This window comes from Chanos chanos, chromosome 12, assembly GCF_902362185.1.
Source record: "Chanos chanos chromosome 12, fChaCha1.1, whole genome shotgun sequence".
Lineage (NCBI taxonomy): Eukaryota > Metazoa > Chordata > Actinopteri > Gonorynchiformes > Chanidae > Chanos > Chanos chanos.
This window is the reverse complement of record NC_044506.1, coordinates 9,368,637-9,384,450: the sequence shown is the minus strand read 5'-3', so window position 1 is coordinate 9,384,450 and position 15,814 is coordinate 9,368,637. Positions and strand designations below refer to the sequence as shown.

Genomic DNA, 15,814 nt, shown 5'->3' with positions numbered 1-15,814 from the left:
ACAGGACAGCTTTTTAAAGCTCTCTGTATTGCTGCAGTGTCTCCTGATGTCTGTCACTGTGGCCCCTCCTATTCTGAAGCTCATCTGCCAATCAATGCCGAGGTCAAACGCCCCAAGCCGCTGACTGACGCTGCAGCACGCCGGCTTCTACCATCGTCGTCCAAATCAATCAGGATTATATAGCTTTATAAATATCACAATAGTCCTGTCCCATAGAGCCGTTAATGATGTGTCAGTCACAGTCCATGTCCAAGGAGCCCTGGAGCTCTCTGGAGCCTGTGGGCTGTAAACTTCTGACTTTAATTAAAAGTTCGTTTGATGATGTTCTTCTCTGCAGCCGCTTCAAACGTTTGTTTGGTGAGTTTCATCAAAGCTTTCCATCGATGATACGTGATTCATCTTCCCTTGCTGTCCGTCGTCAGCGGAATAAAGCGTCCGCTCTGACGAAGGCGAATTTGCTGCCGTTTTATTCCTGCTGTGGCTGAAACGCACAGAGGTGTGTGCGTGTGATCTCGTACGCTTTAATTATACCAACACACAGACACTTCACACGCTGAGTTTTCACACTCAGACCTTTTCACGCTGAATTGTGTGGAGGAATGAATGAGAATATAAAAAGTCTGCAGGATTAAATAATAATGTTGTCACAGAGCACGAGTGGAGGGCAATTTGGCCTACTCCTAAATGCAAATATCTATGTTATTTAAAGAGAGGGAGCTTACACATTTTGACATTTGGACCCATTATTAGGCCTAGCTGCTAGTAAACAAATCATGAGTGTGATTTTCAGCAAAGCCAGTCTTTATGATTATTTACATTCAGCGCTTGATTTACACAGTATTTAAGATTATTTACGTTCAGTGCTTGGTTTACACAGTATTTAAGTCTACTTATGTTCAGTGCATGACTTACATAGTATTTAAGATTATTTACACTCAGCGCATGACTTGCACAGTATTTAAGATTATTTACATTCAGGGCTTGCCTTATAGTATTTATTTACGCTTAGTGAATGACGTACACAGTATTTAAGATTAATGACGTTCGATGCTTGACTTACACATGCTGACAGAGGAAGAGGGGCATTACATCCTGTGAATGCAGATGAGCACAGTGTCGATGTACACGGCAAAAATGGAAAACATGCGCTGGCTAGGTCTTTTCTTTTTTTAATTAAAGGCTTTGATATTAAACAAAAACATTTATTTGGAAATTCATTACTGATAGATCAAGCAATATGAATAGAGTATTAAATCTGCCTTGTTTTATTGCATTTTAAATTGGTACAGAAACAAGCTTTTGGCAGACAAAGAAACTAACCAAAAGCTTAAATTGGTGAAATAAAAAAAAAAAAACCTGAAGTACCGACAAACCTTCGGGGAAGCATTTTAAAGGCTCTTTAGTACAAAAGGGTGAACTTGCCCCTTAAATGTGTTTCATAATGTTCCTGACTCAAAGGAGGTTCGAGAGTAACATAGTGTTTAACGCAGTCTTGTTTGAGAACTGCCAGCACAAAAACACATGTACCCCAATAAAACACACACACACACATTGGAAACATATGGCATGGATTTGAAAGTCCTTCTTTTTCCAACTGCATGCGGAACAACGTTATCTTATAATGTCACCACAGGGATTGTGGGCAACCGTCAGATCATGGGAAGAAGGTTCTGGAACATAAAGAGGGGGCTTTGCTGGGGTGTGGGAATGGGTGAGACGATATAGTCCCAGTTTCAGTTTTTTGGTATCTAGGGAAAACCGACATGAAGGTGCTGAAAAAATATCCCTGAATCCTCCTGCTTTCTCAGGCCTAAAAGCAGAAGACTGTGTTTCTGAGAGAAGCTGAATTTGGTTTGGGATACCACGAGTGAGGAACATTCGGTGGTGGAACATACCCCAAACTTGGCTCTGACCATCTGAGGGAGATGTCATTAAATCAGTGGGTGGAAAAAGGGAACAGTAGTGCCACTGGGGGACACTGGAGTGCTCACAAGCACCCCATTCAAAGACCCTATCAGTATTAACTAAATACAATGACATTTTGTGAATGCTGAAGTGCCCGAGTGTGAGTGTTGTCAATAAAGTTTGACTATACACTACACAACACTTTGTCAATACCGATCCACTAGGATGGCACTCTTTTCACCATCGTTTTCCATTATATGGAGGAATGTTGTATGTTTTAGATGAAAGGAAGCTAAAAGAAAAAGCACTGGATGGAGGGGTGCAGAGGTTTTTGTTCCCCATGTTTCACACACGCATGTCCTGAGGGTGCAGAAATGGGAGCCATTTTGGCTCCAGTGACAATTCTTACCTTGTACAGCCACACTGCCGGAGGGGCGGCAGTCGGCTCCAATTTAAAACCCACTGTTTAGCCCGTTTGAGTTCATTTAACTCGTGGGAAATATTCCTTTTTAACAAGAGCTTTTCAGCTCCAAAGTTGAACAAACTGTAAGAAGGTGCTGTGATGAAGCAGACTGCCTTAAAATACATTTCTTTCTTTTTTTTTCTTCTCTCTTTTTTTTTTTACAGTGCATACTGATTTGTTGTTTCAAAAGGCCCTGTGCAAATGTTATCTGCTTCATCTCCCTTGGGAAAAAAAAGATGAATCAGTGATTTTCCAGTGACAACAGCTGTGACTAAGCTCATCTGAAAATAACAAGAATTATAATTTACCTATGGCCTCGTAACAAATAACTCAATTCCTTGTGCAACCCATGAGATGTATGGATAACTAAGCCTGCACACATTTACATGGGGTTAAGCCATTTAAATAGGCTGACTGATAGCTTGCTTCTGCGATGGTTTGCATTCCCAAGGCGATGTCACTGCAGGGAAACACAGAGAAATGGATCTTTGGAGCTGAGAGGCACTCCAGAGACTTGGGCTCTGAGGTTTTGGGTCGATAGTGGTATCGTGCTCGGTGCTGAATGGACTGCATTTACCATTGAATACTGCTGATTAGGACCTAAATGGAAACTCAGGTTCCAGCTTGAGCTTACACAAGGACAAGTGTGTGAAAAATAAAGACGGGGAGGTTGAGAGAAAGGGGCATGAGAGGAGAAAGAAAGACAAGAATGAGAGGAGCAATGCAAGTCTACTCATATGTGCCAGTTGTATTAGGGCGTGCATGCATGCGTGTGTGTGTGTGTGTGTGTGTGTGTGTGCGTGTGTGTGTGCGTGTGTGTGTGAGAGAGAAAGAGAGAGAGAGAGAGAGAGAAGTGTAAGCTTCAGGAGATATAGTCTCAAACCCTAGGATGCTTTGACTCTAACGCTGTCAGCGAAATAAACTCTCCTCTTTTCTAGCACTTCATACCGCATTGATTGAATCTGCACGTAGTGTGACTTTAGCCTCTTACTGAGAAAATCACACATTAGGTTTAAATTTACACTTCATGATGTACTGACAACCTCAGAGTTCCCTTTTCAGAACATTCTCTCTATTGTTTTTGATTAATCTTTAATAACCTACACTGACAGGGTTGTGTAACTTGGAGTTTGAGAAAAAACACATGTTTTTTTGTTTTTTTTTTCTAGCTCAATAAATTCTCAAGAGCTAAAACGATGGAAAACTACAGCTCACCCCCTGCTGAGAAACCCCATGCCTTTTCCTGAGTACCAAACGCCCCTACTCACAGGAAATGTGTGTCCATCAGGGGAAGTGACACGAGTTGGCCTCAGCTGCACGCGGAGGCTAATCTAATCACTGTGATGATGTGACGAGAGTGATTGACGGGGGGCAGTTAGCCTCTGATCAAATTCCATCTCCAAAGTAACACAAGCATGGCTGGTGGTGGTGGTGGTGGTGTTTAAAGGTGGGGGGCGAGGGGTACATAGATTTCGGAAGAGGGGCCTCTGGGGTGGATAAGCAGATGTCAATAATAGGAGGACGTGTGGTGGGGGGGGACACAGATGGGGGGTTGGTTTGAGAATACAGGATATCCTCATGAACAGAGAGAGAGAGAGAGAGAGAGAGACAGAGTGATGGAGTCCTGGTGGAGGAAGAGGAGAAGGAGGGTCTTTTACAATACACACCAAATGGCATCAATTTATGGAGAAATTTGAGAGGTCAGAGAACTAGGCAACAGGGATTACGCCACTGTGAAGAAGATCCCTTAACTCCAAAGGGACAAAGGGGGTGGGGGGAGGGGGGGCCAAAAAGAGAAGAAACAAATGATGATAGTTTAGATCAGGCTTGCTTTGATCATCACGCATCAGAGGGAATAAAGGGGCTTGTTTACATCCACAAACTCAGCGGAGGTGTGGCCCGAAACTGGACAGCAAAACAAAGGTGTTATTTAACTGTGGCGTGTATGAGGTGACCACTCAAGACCTGAGCTGACTTACAGAGAGTCTGCTGGCCGTTACGGTGTCTGACATTTCAGACTGCCAAATGACCGTGTGTGGTTGGCAAAGAAAGCAAGAGAGAAAGAGAGACAGAAAGAAAGAAAGAAAGAAAGAAAGAAAGAAAGAAAGAAAGAAAGAAAGAAAGAGGAGATAACAAGTACTTGAATGTCCTGCCAACTACACTACAACCTGGTCTGAATTAAGTCTGAGCAGACCAATGGTGTGTGCTAAACGTTAACACATGCGCTAACTTACAGCCAGAGCGGTTTACGTCAGGAACTGCACCCTCCGAGGACAGCAATGGGCTAAGGCAGGTTAGCTCCCTAAACACTACGGCAGGTGACACGGAGAGGTCTAGAACTCGCTGAAACTGTACACCGCTGTGATTCAGCACACAATGGGGCTCATGTTACCCAGATTCAGGGTCCGCAGTAGCCCTGCACTCGGACCCTACCTGCTGAACGCGCTTCCCACTCGATATTCGATCTGTCAGCTCAAGAGCAAATTAGCTCAGATTGTGACTGCTGCTCTCCAGCTGCTTAAGTTCTGTTTGTGAGCTTGACTGGAGACATTGGAAGAAAAACAAAAAAACAACAAAAACAAAAATAAAAACAGGACTGTCAAGCTCTGAATGTGCTTGTGGCCGTGACACCAAAAAATGTTGGTGAGGACAAAAGGGGTAAAAAAGGGATTTTGGATTCTCTCTCACACTCTTGGGCTATTCAGAGGTCAAACGGACACGGCAAAAATGAGACGATGTTGCTATTTTTAAAATATAAAGGCCTTTTAATTTGCTCACTTTGTGACTGCAGTGATGTTTTTGGATAGTGACTTTCCTCAGCCTACATTCCAGAGATAATCACCCACTCAACTCCAAAAGTTCCTCACGCTCTCGAAGAACGAATCACAATCCTCTATTTTTCCAGTTCCTTTAACTTCTTTAACTGCCCTAACTGCCCACCCCAAGATCAACTTGTCCTTTATAACCACATCATAATTTTAGTTTTAACTATAATCAAGCTAATCATTCTGAGACATTACATAATTTGTCTTAAACACAAACTTACTGATATGAAAACTACTTGGATATCAAATTAATCTATATCTGACACCACCTAAAATCCCTAGAACTTCAATATATTAACTCTTTTTAACTGTAAACAAATCATACTCCCTAAATAATTTCCCAGACCATTGTTAGCCTAGACTCATTTTATACTGTAAATATCTCTATTCTATGTGCTGGCCAGAGGAGGATGGGCCTCCCCTGTTGAGTCTTGGTTCCTCCCAAGGTTTCTTCCTCATATTCATTAGGGAGTTCTTCCTCGTCACTGTTGCTTTGGGCTTGGTCACTGGGGGTTTAGGCACTGAGCTCTGTAAAGCTGTTTTGAGACAATTTTTGATGGTAAAAAGCGCTATACAAATAAACTTGAAATTTGACACTATCGGCAAATGTAAATTCCAGCACAAAGCACACTGTCACAACCTGCACCGCCATTTTTGGACTTTTAGTTTGCCATGTCTTTGTGCTCCTGCTCTGTCTGTCTCCGCCCCTCACCTGTACCTGTTTGTCTCATTATTAACCTTGTTTAGTTTCAACCAATCCTGTGTTGCCCTGTTCAGTTCTCCTTCTATTTAAGTCCTAGTGTTTGCCTCATCCATTGTCTATCGTTGTTTGTGTTAGTTTGCACAACAGTCACGCTGCACCTTTTTGTTATTAGTTTGCACTTGTATTTTGGTCTTCATTTTAAGTAAAGTCTTCCGTTTGCCACCTTCAACCATCGTGTCTTGCGCATGGGTTCTGCACCACACCACCAGCGTGACACACACTTGCGCGTGTGCACACACACACACACACACACACACACACACACACACAAAGGGATTTCTCTGTACATCCATTCAAGCCCAGATATGAATACTCAAGCAAGAACACTCTAGGGATTATGGCTCTCTGTTTGACTCATGCTCTGAGACCAAAGGAGGGCTGACCTGAGTTCAGCCTAAGAGCCATATAAGATTTAAGACCTAGTGCTCTCTCTCTTGGGTAAAGACATACGGGGTCAGAACTGCAGTGGCCAGAGAAAAGAAGACGGTACTTAAAGTAATGAGGTTGAATTGAGTAACAGTATCAGCAGGTCCCTATGGGAGATGCACAAGTCTAGCCATTAATGACACTATTAGATGAGCATGATGCATGCAGTGAGGCATTTCTTTAACAATCCTCAGGTCAGTACTATTCTCTAAAGCATTGAATAAGCGTGTCATTGCGCATGTAAAAGGTTCTTATTAATGCTTATGACAGACATACGTTGTTCTGTTCTTTTTGAGTGGCCTGGCACATGTGTTCATATCGACCTGATGGATGCATATATTAGCGTACAACACTTCTAGAACCAGTTGCTGTGCTTCAGCTGTTAGTGGAGAGTGTAAATAAATCAATGGCTTGTGTTCTGAAGTAACACGTAAAATGTGCACTTTAACATCTAATGAATTTAGTTCTTTCTCCTCCAATGCAACTGTAACATTAAAAAAAAAAAATCGCTGTTTTTTTTTTTCTGCGGCCATTAGGACGACAAAAATAGCACCTATGTCAAGGATACAATGACATCACAAGCCACTGCTTTTGTTTGCCAATCAGCTCTGGGTCATTTATGACCTCATCGGCGTTTCCTGTGCTCCATGTGTTGTCTTTGATTGGTTGGTGGAAAAACGGAGTGTGTGATTTTGATCTGTACTCAGAGTCAAGGCCAACTGGTCGACCATTAACCTTTACACTGCACCCACATCAAAGGGCCAGAGAGAAGAGGAGAGGGAGGAGGGAGGTAACAAGGGATGTGGATGAAAGGAGGTGTGGAGGAGGTGCGTATGGCACAGCTAAGGCAAGAAAGGAGAGAACAGGAGAGACGAATATTCACTGCTAATAAACGTCCAACTGGGAAAAGGCAGAGAAAGGGTCAAACAGGAGGGAGAGATATCTTGATAGCATTTGGGGGGTGGGAGAGATGGAAGAGAGATTAAACTTATTCTATGAAAATATGACAGAGTGGAAGAGGGCAAGCAGGTCAATAATGGGGGAATGATGAGAGAGACAGAGAGGGAGACGAATGTTAAAATGAAAGTTTGGGAGACATAATGAATGGTAAAAAAAAACAGATTTAAAAAAGAAACAGAAAAAATGGGGTTGGTGAAAAAGAGAGAGAGAGCAAGAGAGAGAGAGAGAGAGAGAGAGAGAGAGAGAGAGCAAGAGCTGTGCTTTACAGACTGACAGCAGAGCACAGACTCTAGAGCTAAACAGATGCTCTGTTCTGGCTCTATTAGATTATCTTTCTCTACATGCAAAGGTGCACGCAGTCTCACACTAACACACCCACACACATACACACACAGAAACTCACACACACACTCGCGCGCGCACACACACACCCACACACACACAAACACACACACACTCGCGCACGCACACACACACACACAACTGTCCAGAACAGGCTGGACTGGGAGACGAGAGCGATGGCACAGGAGAAGATGGCACAGGAGGGATAGATCTCTGACAGAGACAGGACTGATGTGGAAGAGAAAGGGGAGAGTGAATCAGATGAGTACTCTTCTCCATCAGACGGGAGGTCACAGATGGAAGTGTGTAATTTTACTCTGGTTCACCATACCTGGCAGGTAGAATGGGCAAATTTTTTGGTGCACAATCATCGAAATCATAATTGGTGGAAAATTCTGGCCCCTGAACTTAATTTCCACCGGCAGGATTTTGCTTCTAACATTTGATCTGATTGGGTGAGGCACGCACACACCTGCACCGTAGGTGTAATCAGCTTCTGACTGTGGGATGAATTCAAAAGGCAACAGGAATCTGATCCCTCAGAAACAGACTGCGTACGGATAATGAGATTCAAGAAGAGATTTTAAACCTACACAAATCCTGAATTTTTTTTAACTGAATTTTTTGCTGTGGAAAAAAAAGGAATTATGAAATCAGTACTGAGACATTTTAACTTTCATCACTTATTCAACTCAAACCATCTCTCTCACTAGTCAATAGAGCAATCCCCTAGATAGACGCTTATCTCTCTCTCGCTCTCATTCACACACATACACAGAGAGAGAGACAGAGGGAGAGAGAAAGACAGAGAAAGAAAGAGAGACGGAGAGAGACAGAGAGAAAGAGAGAGAGAGGGGGGGGGGGATAGAGAGGGAACAAGAAAACAGCCTCTCTGGAGAGCTCTCCGTCATCAGTGGCTACACCTCAGTACTTCTCCACTGTGAGATGACACTACTCCATAAAGCTCTTAATAAAAGGTCTGGGGGGAGCATGCTCTGTCTGTTTGATTTGGCCTTGAGGGTGGGCCACTTTACTGGGCCTGGTCTCTGCTCCACACATATGGGGAGAGAGAGAGAGAGAGAGAGAGAGAGAGAGAAGAGGTAGAGTGATTGGATTTGACTGAAGTAAATATTTGAGATTGGAGATTGGATTTGAGGAGGGTGACAGCACAAAGGGGTAGAGAGAGAGTCCTTAACTGAGGATAAGAAGATGTACACATGGAACAGAGAGAGAGAGAGAGAGAAGGAGAGGAAAATGAGGGTTACTGAGAGGCAATTAGGGACAGGGAGAAAGAGAGAGCGACAGAGAGAAATAGTGGAGCGGAGAAAAGTGAGAGATCAGACAAGCAATTTTGGAGAGCTCAACAGCCCATCTGTTTTCTAAAGGAGACACAAAACAGGACTGACAATGCCTTCTGACAGAAGATTGCTGTGAAATGCTGAAAACAACCGTAAAAGAAAAAAAAAAAAGAGAACCAAGCTTTAACCAAACAACAACACCAAAAAAAAAAAAAAAGGTAAATGAAACTTAAAATTACATACTGGGGGAATGGACAAAGGCAGCATTTTGACCAGGCACCTGTTGGGATCTAGCACACCTGCCACCTGATCTGTCTAATCAGTCTGTTTGGCTCCAGACAGGAGAACAAGAGAAGTAGTGATTATGAATGAGCAGGTCCCTGGTGGGCTGCTATGCTGAAACTGGAAGCCTTCATGAAATCAAGTAATTGTATAATAGCCACTAATTCATAGCTCATAGTCTGCCAATAAGAGCTAAATGGAGTGTTTTGAATTTAAAATCCATTTGCAGTAACAACAGCAGAGCTGTAGCCTCTGACTAACTCCAAGCACTTGTAGTGAAAGAGATTCTTGTAGTGAGAGTTCTAAAAGATTCTAAGATTCTAAAAGACTGACATCCATCAGAGTAACTAGTGTTGGAATTTGGAATTCGACATGGTGTAGTATGTTGACGTAATAATGTGTAATTCTATTAGCCTCAGTGGTGGAGATGTTGAATTGCTTTGGAATGTACGTTGCGTTTTGTGAGTTTTGGCATTAGCCGTACCTACGCTGAACAACCAAAGCACAACGTAGTCATACAAGACAGAAACAAGCGCACATATTAAACCCAAATTCAAACAGGCCAAACAAACAAACACACACACACACATGCACACACACATGCGCGCGCGCACACACACAGACACACACGCACATTTTTCTCAGCATTCCTGAGTAAGCCCATGACCTCAGAGGAAGTTTACCTCTTGCCTGAATGTATTACTTTGTGTCACTGAGTGTTTGGTCTTGTCAACCAACACACCAGGAGAGTCGCACACAAGCACACTTTAAAATAAACAGGAGACAAGCAAGACAGAGGGGCTCCCACTATCCGCACAATCTAAACCAATACACACAGACACACACACACCACACACATACACACACCACACACAGAGTGTACCAGTGCTCCTCTGTTCCCTGATTATGATTTATGGTTGTGTTGATCCAACATCCAACAAAAGATGAGAAGTCGAAGATATGCAGGTCTCAGGTCAATGCAGACACACACAATATCTCTTCTCCCATTTCTCTCTCTCTTTCCCTCTCTCTCTTTCTCATCAACTTAAATCACACGCACGCACACATACACACAAAATATCTTGCGGAGCCTTGCAAAGCAACTGCTGGGCAACTCAAGGAATGACACTTCCTCTTGATTTGCCGATTCATGTGATTCACTCTAAACTCATCTCTCTGATCACAGGGTTTTAGTGGCCTTGGTGCTTGGGTCGCACTCGATTGTAGGTGTTTGGTGCTTATTGTGAGGCAGTATGCAGTTTAACACACTCGTGACAGGAGAGAATTACGACTTACTGAAGTACAGGGCTATGTGCTTAGTCAGCATGACAGCAGAGCAAAGGCTGTATGCACATGCTTCCCAGAGAGAGAATCTCTTCTGTTTAGGTCTGGCACATCTGGCAAGTTTTTTACCCGTCTTTTTATCCTCCCTCATACTCTCCTTCTCTCTCAACACAATTGTCTATCTGATTCAAAAAGTCTTGTCTAAAAAGATACACTTTGTCTGCATTAAGTAATCCAGAGGGATAACTGAATGGAGGTACCTGTAGAGCGTAATTAAACACAGTAGTCAACTTCTTCTGTGTACACGTAATGGAGATGGTAGAGGACAAATAGGAGTGGATTTATGTGACATTTATAAATGGATTGGAGAAATGGTAAACTCTGTGTAAATAAAACTCAACACACCATTAACCATGTGTTGTCTGGACGTTACAGGAGTGGGCGTTGAATAAAGATTTTTTACATAGATACTGTACACAAAACAGTGCCCTTAGATACTATATTTGATTTATTGCACCAAAACTGACTGGTATATGATAGATGTTTAACATGGAAATACTGAAGTTACATGTCTGGGACTGCATACTTTTGGATTTGTATCTTCGGTTGACAAAATAACCCCTGCCTACGAATGTGTGGAAGGAGTGAGAAGATATTTAAGACTTTGGCCTTTAATCTGTTTATGACCTGTGAGTAAATCATGTATATGGTGGGTTTTGTGTGTGTGTGTGTCTCTGTGTGTGTGTGTGTGCGTGTGCGTGTGCGTGTGTGCGCGCGCGCGCGTGTGTGTGTGTGTGTTGCATTGTGTGAATGAGCACAGACTGACCGTGGTAGGTGCGGTTCCACATCCTACTGGTGACTGTCTTCCCTAGAGGTCGGACTCCTCCCTGTCCCAGTGTCTCATTCAGAGCGTGTGCGTACAGCATCACTCCATCATAGAAATCAGCGGAGATAATGTTTATCTAGGGATGGGAACCGACAGATAACGTTAACATGCATAGTTACACAGAAACATTTTAGAACAGAATAGAATAAAACATCTTTATTGTCATTGCACAAGTAAAGTTGTCATTGCACGAGTACAACGAGATTAAGTTTGTAACTTCCAGATTTGATGCTATAAAAACAATAAATGAGGTAGAAATAGAACGACAAATAAGATAAAATAGCAATAAAGTAGCAGTTGAGTAACAAACAGCATGAACAGTAAATACTGCAACAGCTCAGATGTGCAATGCAGCGATAGAACCAATACAGTACAGAAAAGTAGCAATTAAGTAACAAACAGTATGCACAGCATAAACAGTGCCCAGTAGAAGTAAATAATGCAAACAGCTCAGATGTGCATAGGGCTGCAACAATAACCGCATCATCGTCATACCACGATATTAGGAGCTGTGCCGCGGTGTTGAGCCCGTCACCGCCATTACCATCATAACAGCTCTCCCCCTCATGTGCTGCCATCCTCATGTAGCTTTTGGTGCGGTCTGTGGCCTTGTCCACGCGTATACACATATTTTCAAAAACTCACTTTTTTCTATCAGTTTTGAAAAGATCACATCCACAGTACACGTGTAATTTTTCTTTTTTTTTAATTTTTCCACACAAGAACAAGAACATATATTAGCAAGCACATCACATCATTGTAACCGTCTGGTCGACTGACCAATCAAATCAATCGAGAGGACTGACACTGAGGATAAGCAGTTTGTGAGTCTGGTGTTGGAAACTAGTGAGCTCGCTTCACTGCAATGCATCGAGATGTGTATCGTATCGGCCTCAGTGACGGAGATGCACATCCCTAGTGTGCAGTAAGGTAACTTTCCCCACAGCAGCAGGAAAGAAACATGCACATGTACATGCTAACGCACTGTATTAACGTGGTGGGAAAGGCTTAGCGATGAGACCTGTGGCTTTAGTTTTTGGCAGTACTCTGTCACTGAGCCCTCAAGCAGGGCAATGGTTGCTAGGGCATATACCATATGACAGAAAAAAAAAAACAGCTTAAAGTCATTCAGACTGTTAGCCAACTGAAGTTATGAAAATTAAGCACTAGACCCTCCCCTTTTTTCCGTGTTTCTCCCGTATTGTAGCCTTCTCTCCCACTGTCCTCCCATTATAACATTTACCCGTGAATCTCCCGTGAAAGTGGGAGATTGATGGGAAAGTGCTGAAGGACAGCTTTAATCTTTGAAGATCTCGAGTCTCTAGTTATTTAGGTAACTTTTCGCTCGCTGAGCGAATATGCGCAAAGAAAACTCATGATCAATATTTAATATATTTCCCGTCTGACCACATTCTCAAGCTTTTGGATATATTTAGTACTATAGAATAGCTATAAATGTGAGCCGTTTGGAGTGCCTACCTGTCATATTTGGTACTTTACGTCACGCATTTTAGAGTGCTGATTTTGTACGCTCTTTTGTGTTTTCATTAATCTAACGCAGGGGATGTTCACAGCATTTCACCCTTCATCTAATTGTAGTCACATAGTTAACGTAGTAACTAGTAAATCCAATCCTTATTGATATTCTAAAGAAAATGGTTGCCTAGTGGGGATTTCAGGGTTCACTATGTGCACCCTTGTCTAAATGTAAGGGGTGAGGCTGGTGGGAAGGCCCAGGGCGGGGCGCCGGATAATCTCCCTTATTTTCACAGCCCAATGTTGACAGGTATGCTCATTTCTTAATCTGCAGAGACCACACCCCAATGCTCTGCATTTACGCTTCTCTCTCTCTCTCTCTCTCTCTCTCTCACTCCTGTCTGAAAAGATGAAAGTGTGATTGGAAAACCTGAAGTGTCCTGAGGGGTGAATACCATATTGAGCCCAATTTGACTTGTGTTTCTGGAGCGGGATCACTCTCAAATCCACTCTTATCCATGTAAGTAGAAAAGGAGACCTATTACAGGGACCACACGCTGAGTTATCCCAATTTTACTCTACAACTCTCTCTCTCTCTCTCCACCATTTTCTCTCTGTAATCAATCTGTCCTTTACCTGAGACCTTGGTCACCCTACTTCCCTTTCTCCTGTCACCTTTATTACTGCTTTCATTTGTTTTTCACTTGAACATTGTTCTCTGTCTCATCCACTCGATTTTTTTCTTTCATCAGTCTTTTCAGAGACACCTTGGTTTTCCTGCTTGTACACACTCTAGTTGATTGTCAAACAAACATTTTCAATGAAGCGAGAATTTAAGAAACATGAATTGTTCCTTTCAGAGAAAAAAACGCTTCCACATTCCACATCGAGAGTCCTATTGAACATTGCAAAATGATGCCTCTTAAATTGAATTTCTGCATGATTTTACATGGTCATACCATTGTGAAACAATGTGAAACCAATGTGGGGTATTTTAACATTATTTTTAGCAGTATAGCAGGTCAACAGGGGCCTAACGTCTTGGATACATCTCCATACATATGGTAGTGTTTGTGACTACATGTGCTTATGACCAGATATTACATAAAGATCTCATGAGAGAGAGAGAGAGAGAGAGAGAGAGAGAGAGAGAGGCCTGTCTGACAGACAATAACTCAAGTGCTCCACACTGAAACTCTAAGCGCTAGCGTCTAAGGCCTTCTCATGAATCAAGTGTTTTTATTTGTTTGACTAAGCAAGTCAGCTATGAACTGGACTGCACATGTGTGACTGCTTCGCCTGTCTAGTTTAGAGCGGAAACAGTCCGATCCAACATTAAAGAAGCTAAGCATGTAACCTCCTGATGCCCTTACTCTGTTAACATGGACCAGCTGGTCAATGATCTGTCCCACCAATGGGACTGGAAAAAAAAAATATATATATCTGAGGTCCAAAATGTGTTACTGCATTATCAAATACCAGTTCAACTAGTTCCCACAAAGTCAGCCACAGATCAAACATTCATTCACATTCATTCACATTCACTCATTCATTCACTCCTCCTTCCATTCATTCAGGCATCCAGCCATCTATCTCTGTCCAGTCAGTTCACTCTGGTATCAGTTTCTCCACCCATCCAGCCATCCATCCGTCCAGCCATCCATCCATCCATGCAACCATTCATTCATCCATCAACATGTTTTTCAGTATTTTATGTCCGCATTTGAATAACTAAGTCTCAGGCTAAGATAACAAAAAAAAAAGCTTCAGACATGATCATCTAATTTTAGCAACAGGGCCCAGCAGTGTTGTAAAAAGCCCCTGCCACATTCTTCAATCCAGGAGGTCAGAGATGGTAAAAGACACAGAGACCCAGACAAAACTCTCAGAGGCCATTATGCAAGTAGGGAATGAAAGAGCTCCAACGCCCCCCCCCCCCTCAAACCCCCCAAAAAGCAAGTGGTAGTTTGAGGAAAGAGAGGCTACACCAAGGTGTGGTTGCCGTGGCAACCACTGAGCTCCAGCAGCTGCTTTGTGGACTAATCTACACCGAACATCTGTGTGTGACAGAAGAGGAGTGAGGAGAGGGGGAGAGGAAAGAGACTGAGAGAGAGAGAGAGACTGAGAGAGAGAGAGAAATGCAAATGAACCAAAGGCAAACAAGGTAGATTAACTGGCTTGGCTGAGTGACATGGAGAAAACGTTGTCAGTTTGGACATGAATGTTCAACTAAAGACACGCAAGAGAAACAAAACAGCAAACATTACAAATCAACCCACAGAGACAATGAGAGAAGGAAAGTGTGAGAGAGAGAGAGAGAGAGAGCGAGAGAGAGAGAGGGAGAAAGTGAACGAGTGAGTGAGGGAATGTATTGAAGAGAGTGATGTGAAGGAAGTTTGACTGACACTATGAGTGGCCCTTTCTGACACTTCATCATCTTTAATTCTCCTCTCCATCCGTTGCTCTCTCCTTCACTCCCTCTCTCTTTCACCTCTAATGGATGCGAGTGCTGGACGCCCACGTCTCCTGTTCAGAGCAACAGTGGGTGCTATGCAGCAACACTCACTGCAAATTTAGGCTCCTCCTTCAACAGAGGGGCTAACTTTATGCCTGTCACACAAGGACATGGATACTCACACACACACACACACACACACACACACACACATACACACACACACACACACACACACACACATACACACACACACATACACCACAGAGACACACACACACACACACACACACACACACATACACATACACACACACACACACACACACACACACACACACATACACACACACATACACCACAGAGAGAGACAAAGACAAAGACAAAGACAAAGACAAAGACGGAGAGCGGGTAGTCAAACCTCATGCAGAAGAGGAAATTGGAGCCAT

At 43.0% G+C, this 15,814-nt stretch overlaps 1 protein-coding gene across 1 annotated transcript in view; it reads right to left on the bottom strand.

Annotated features, from left to right (window-relative positions):
• Window positions 1-15,814, bottom strand: part of npr1a (natriuretic peptide receptor 1a) — a 56,174-nt gene that overhangs the window by 18,812 nt on the left and 21,548 nt on the right. Inside the window, exon 4 of the mRNA XM_030788469.1 lies at window positions 11,375-11,510. Within this exon, the coding sequence (XP_030644329.1) occupies window positions 11,375-11,510 (136 nt within the window). The remainder of the gene's footprint in view (window positions 1-11,374; window positions 11,511-15,814) is intronic.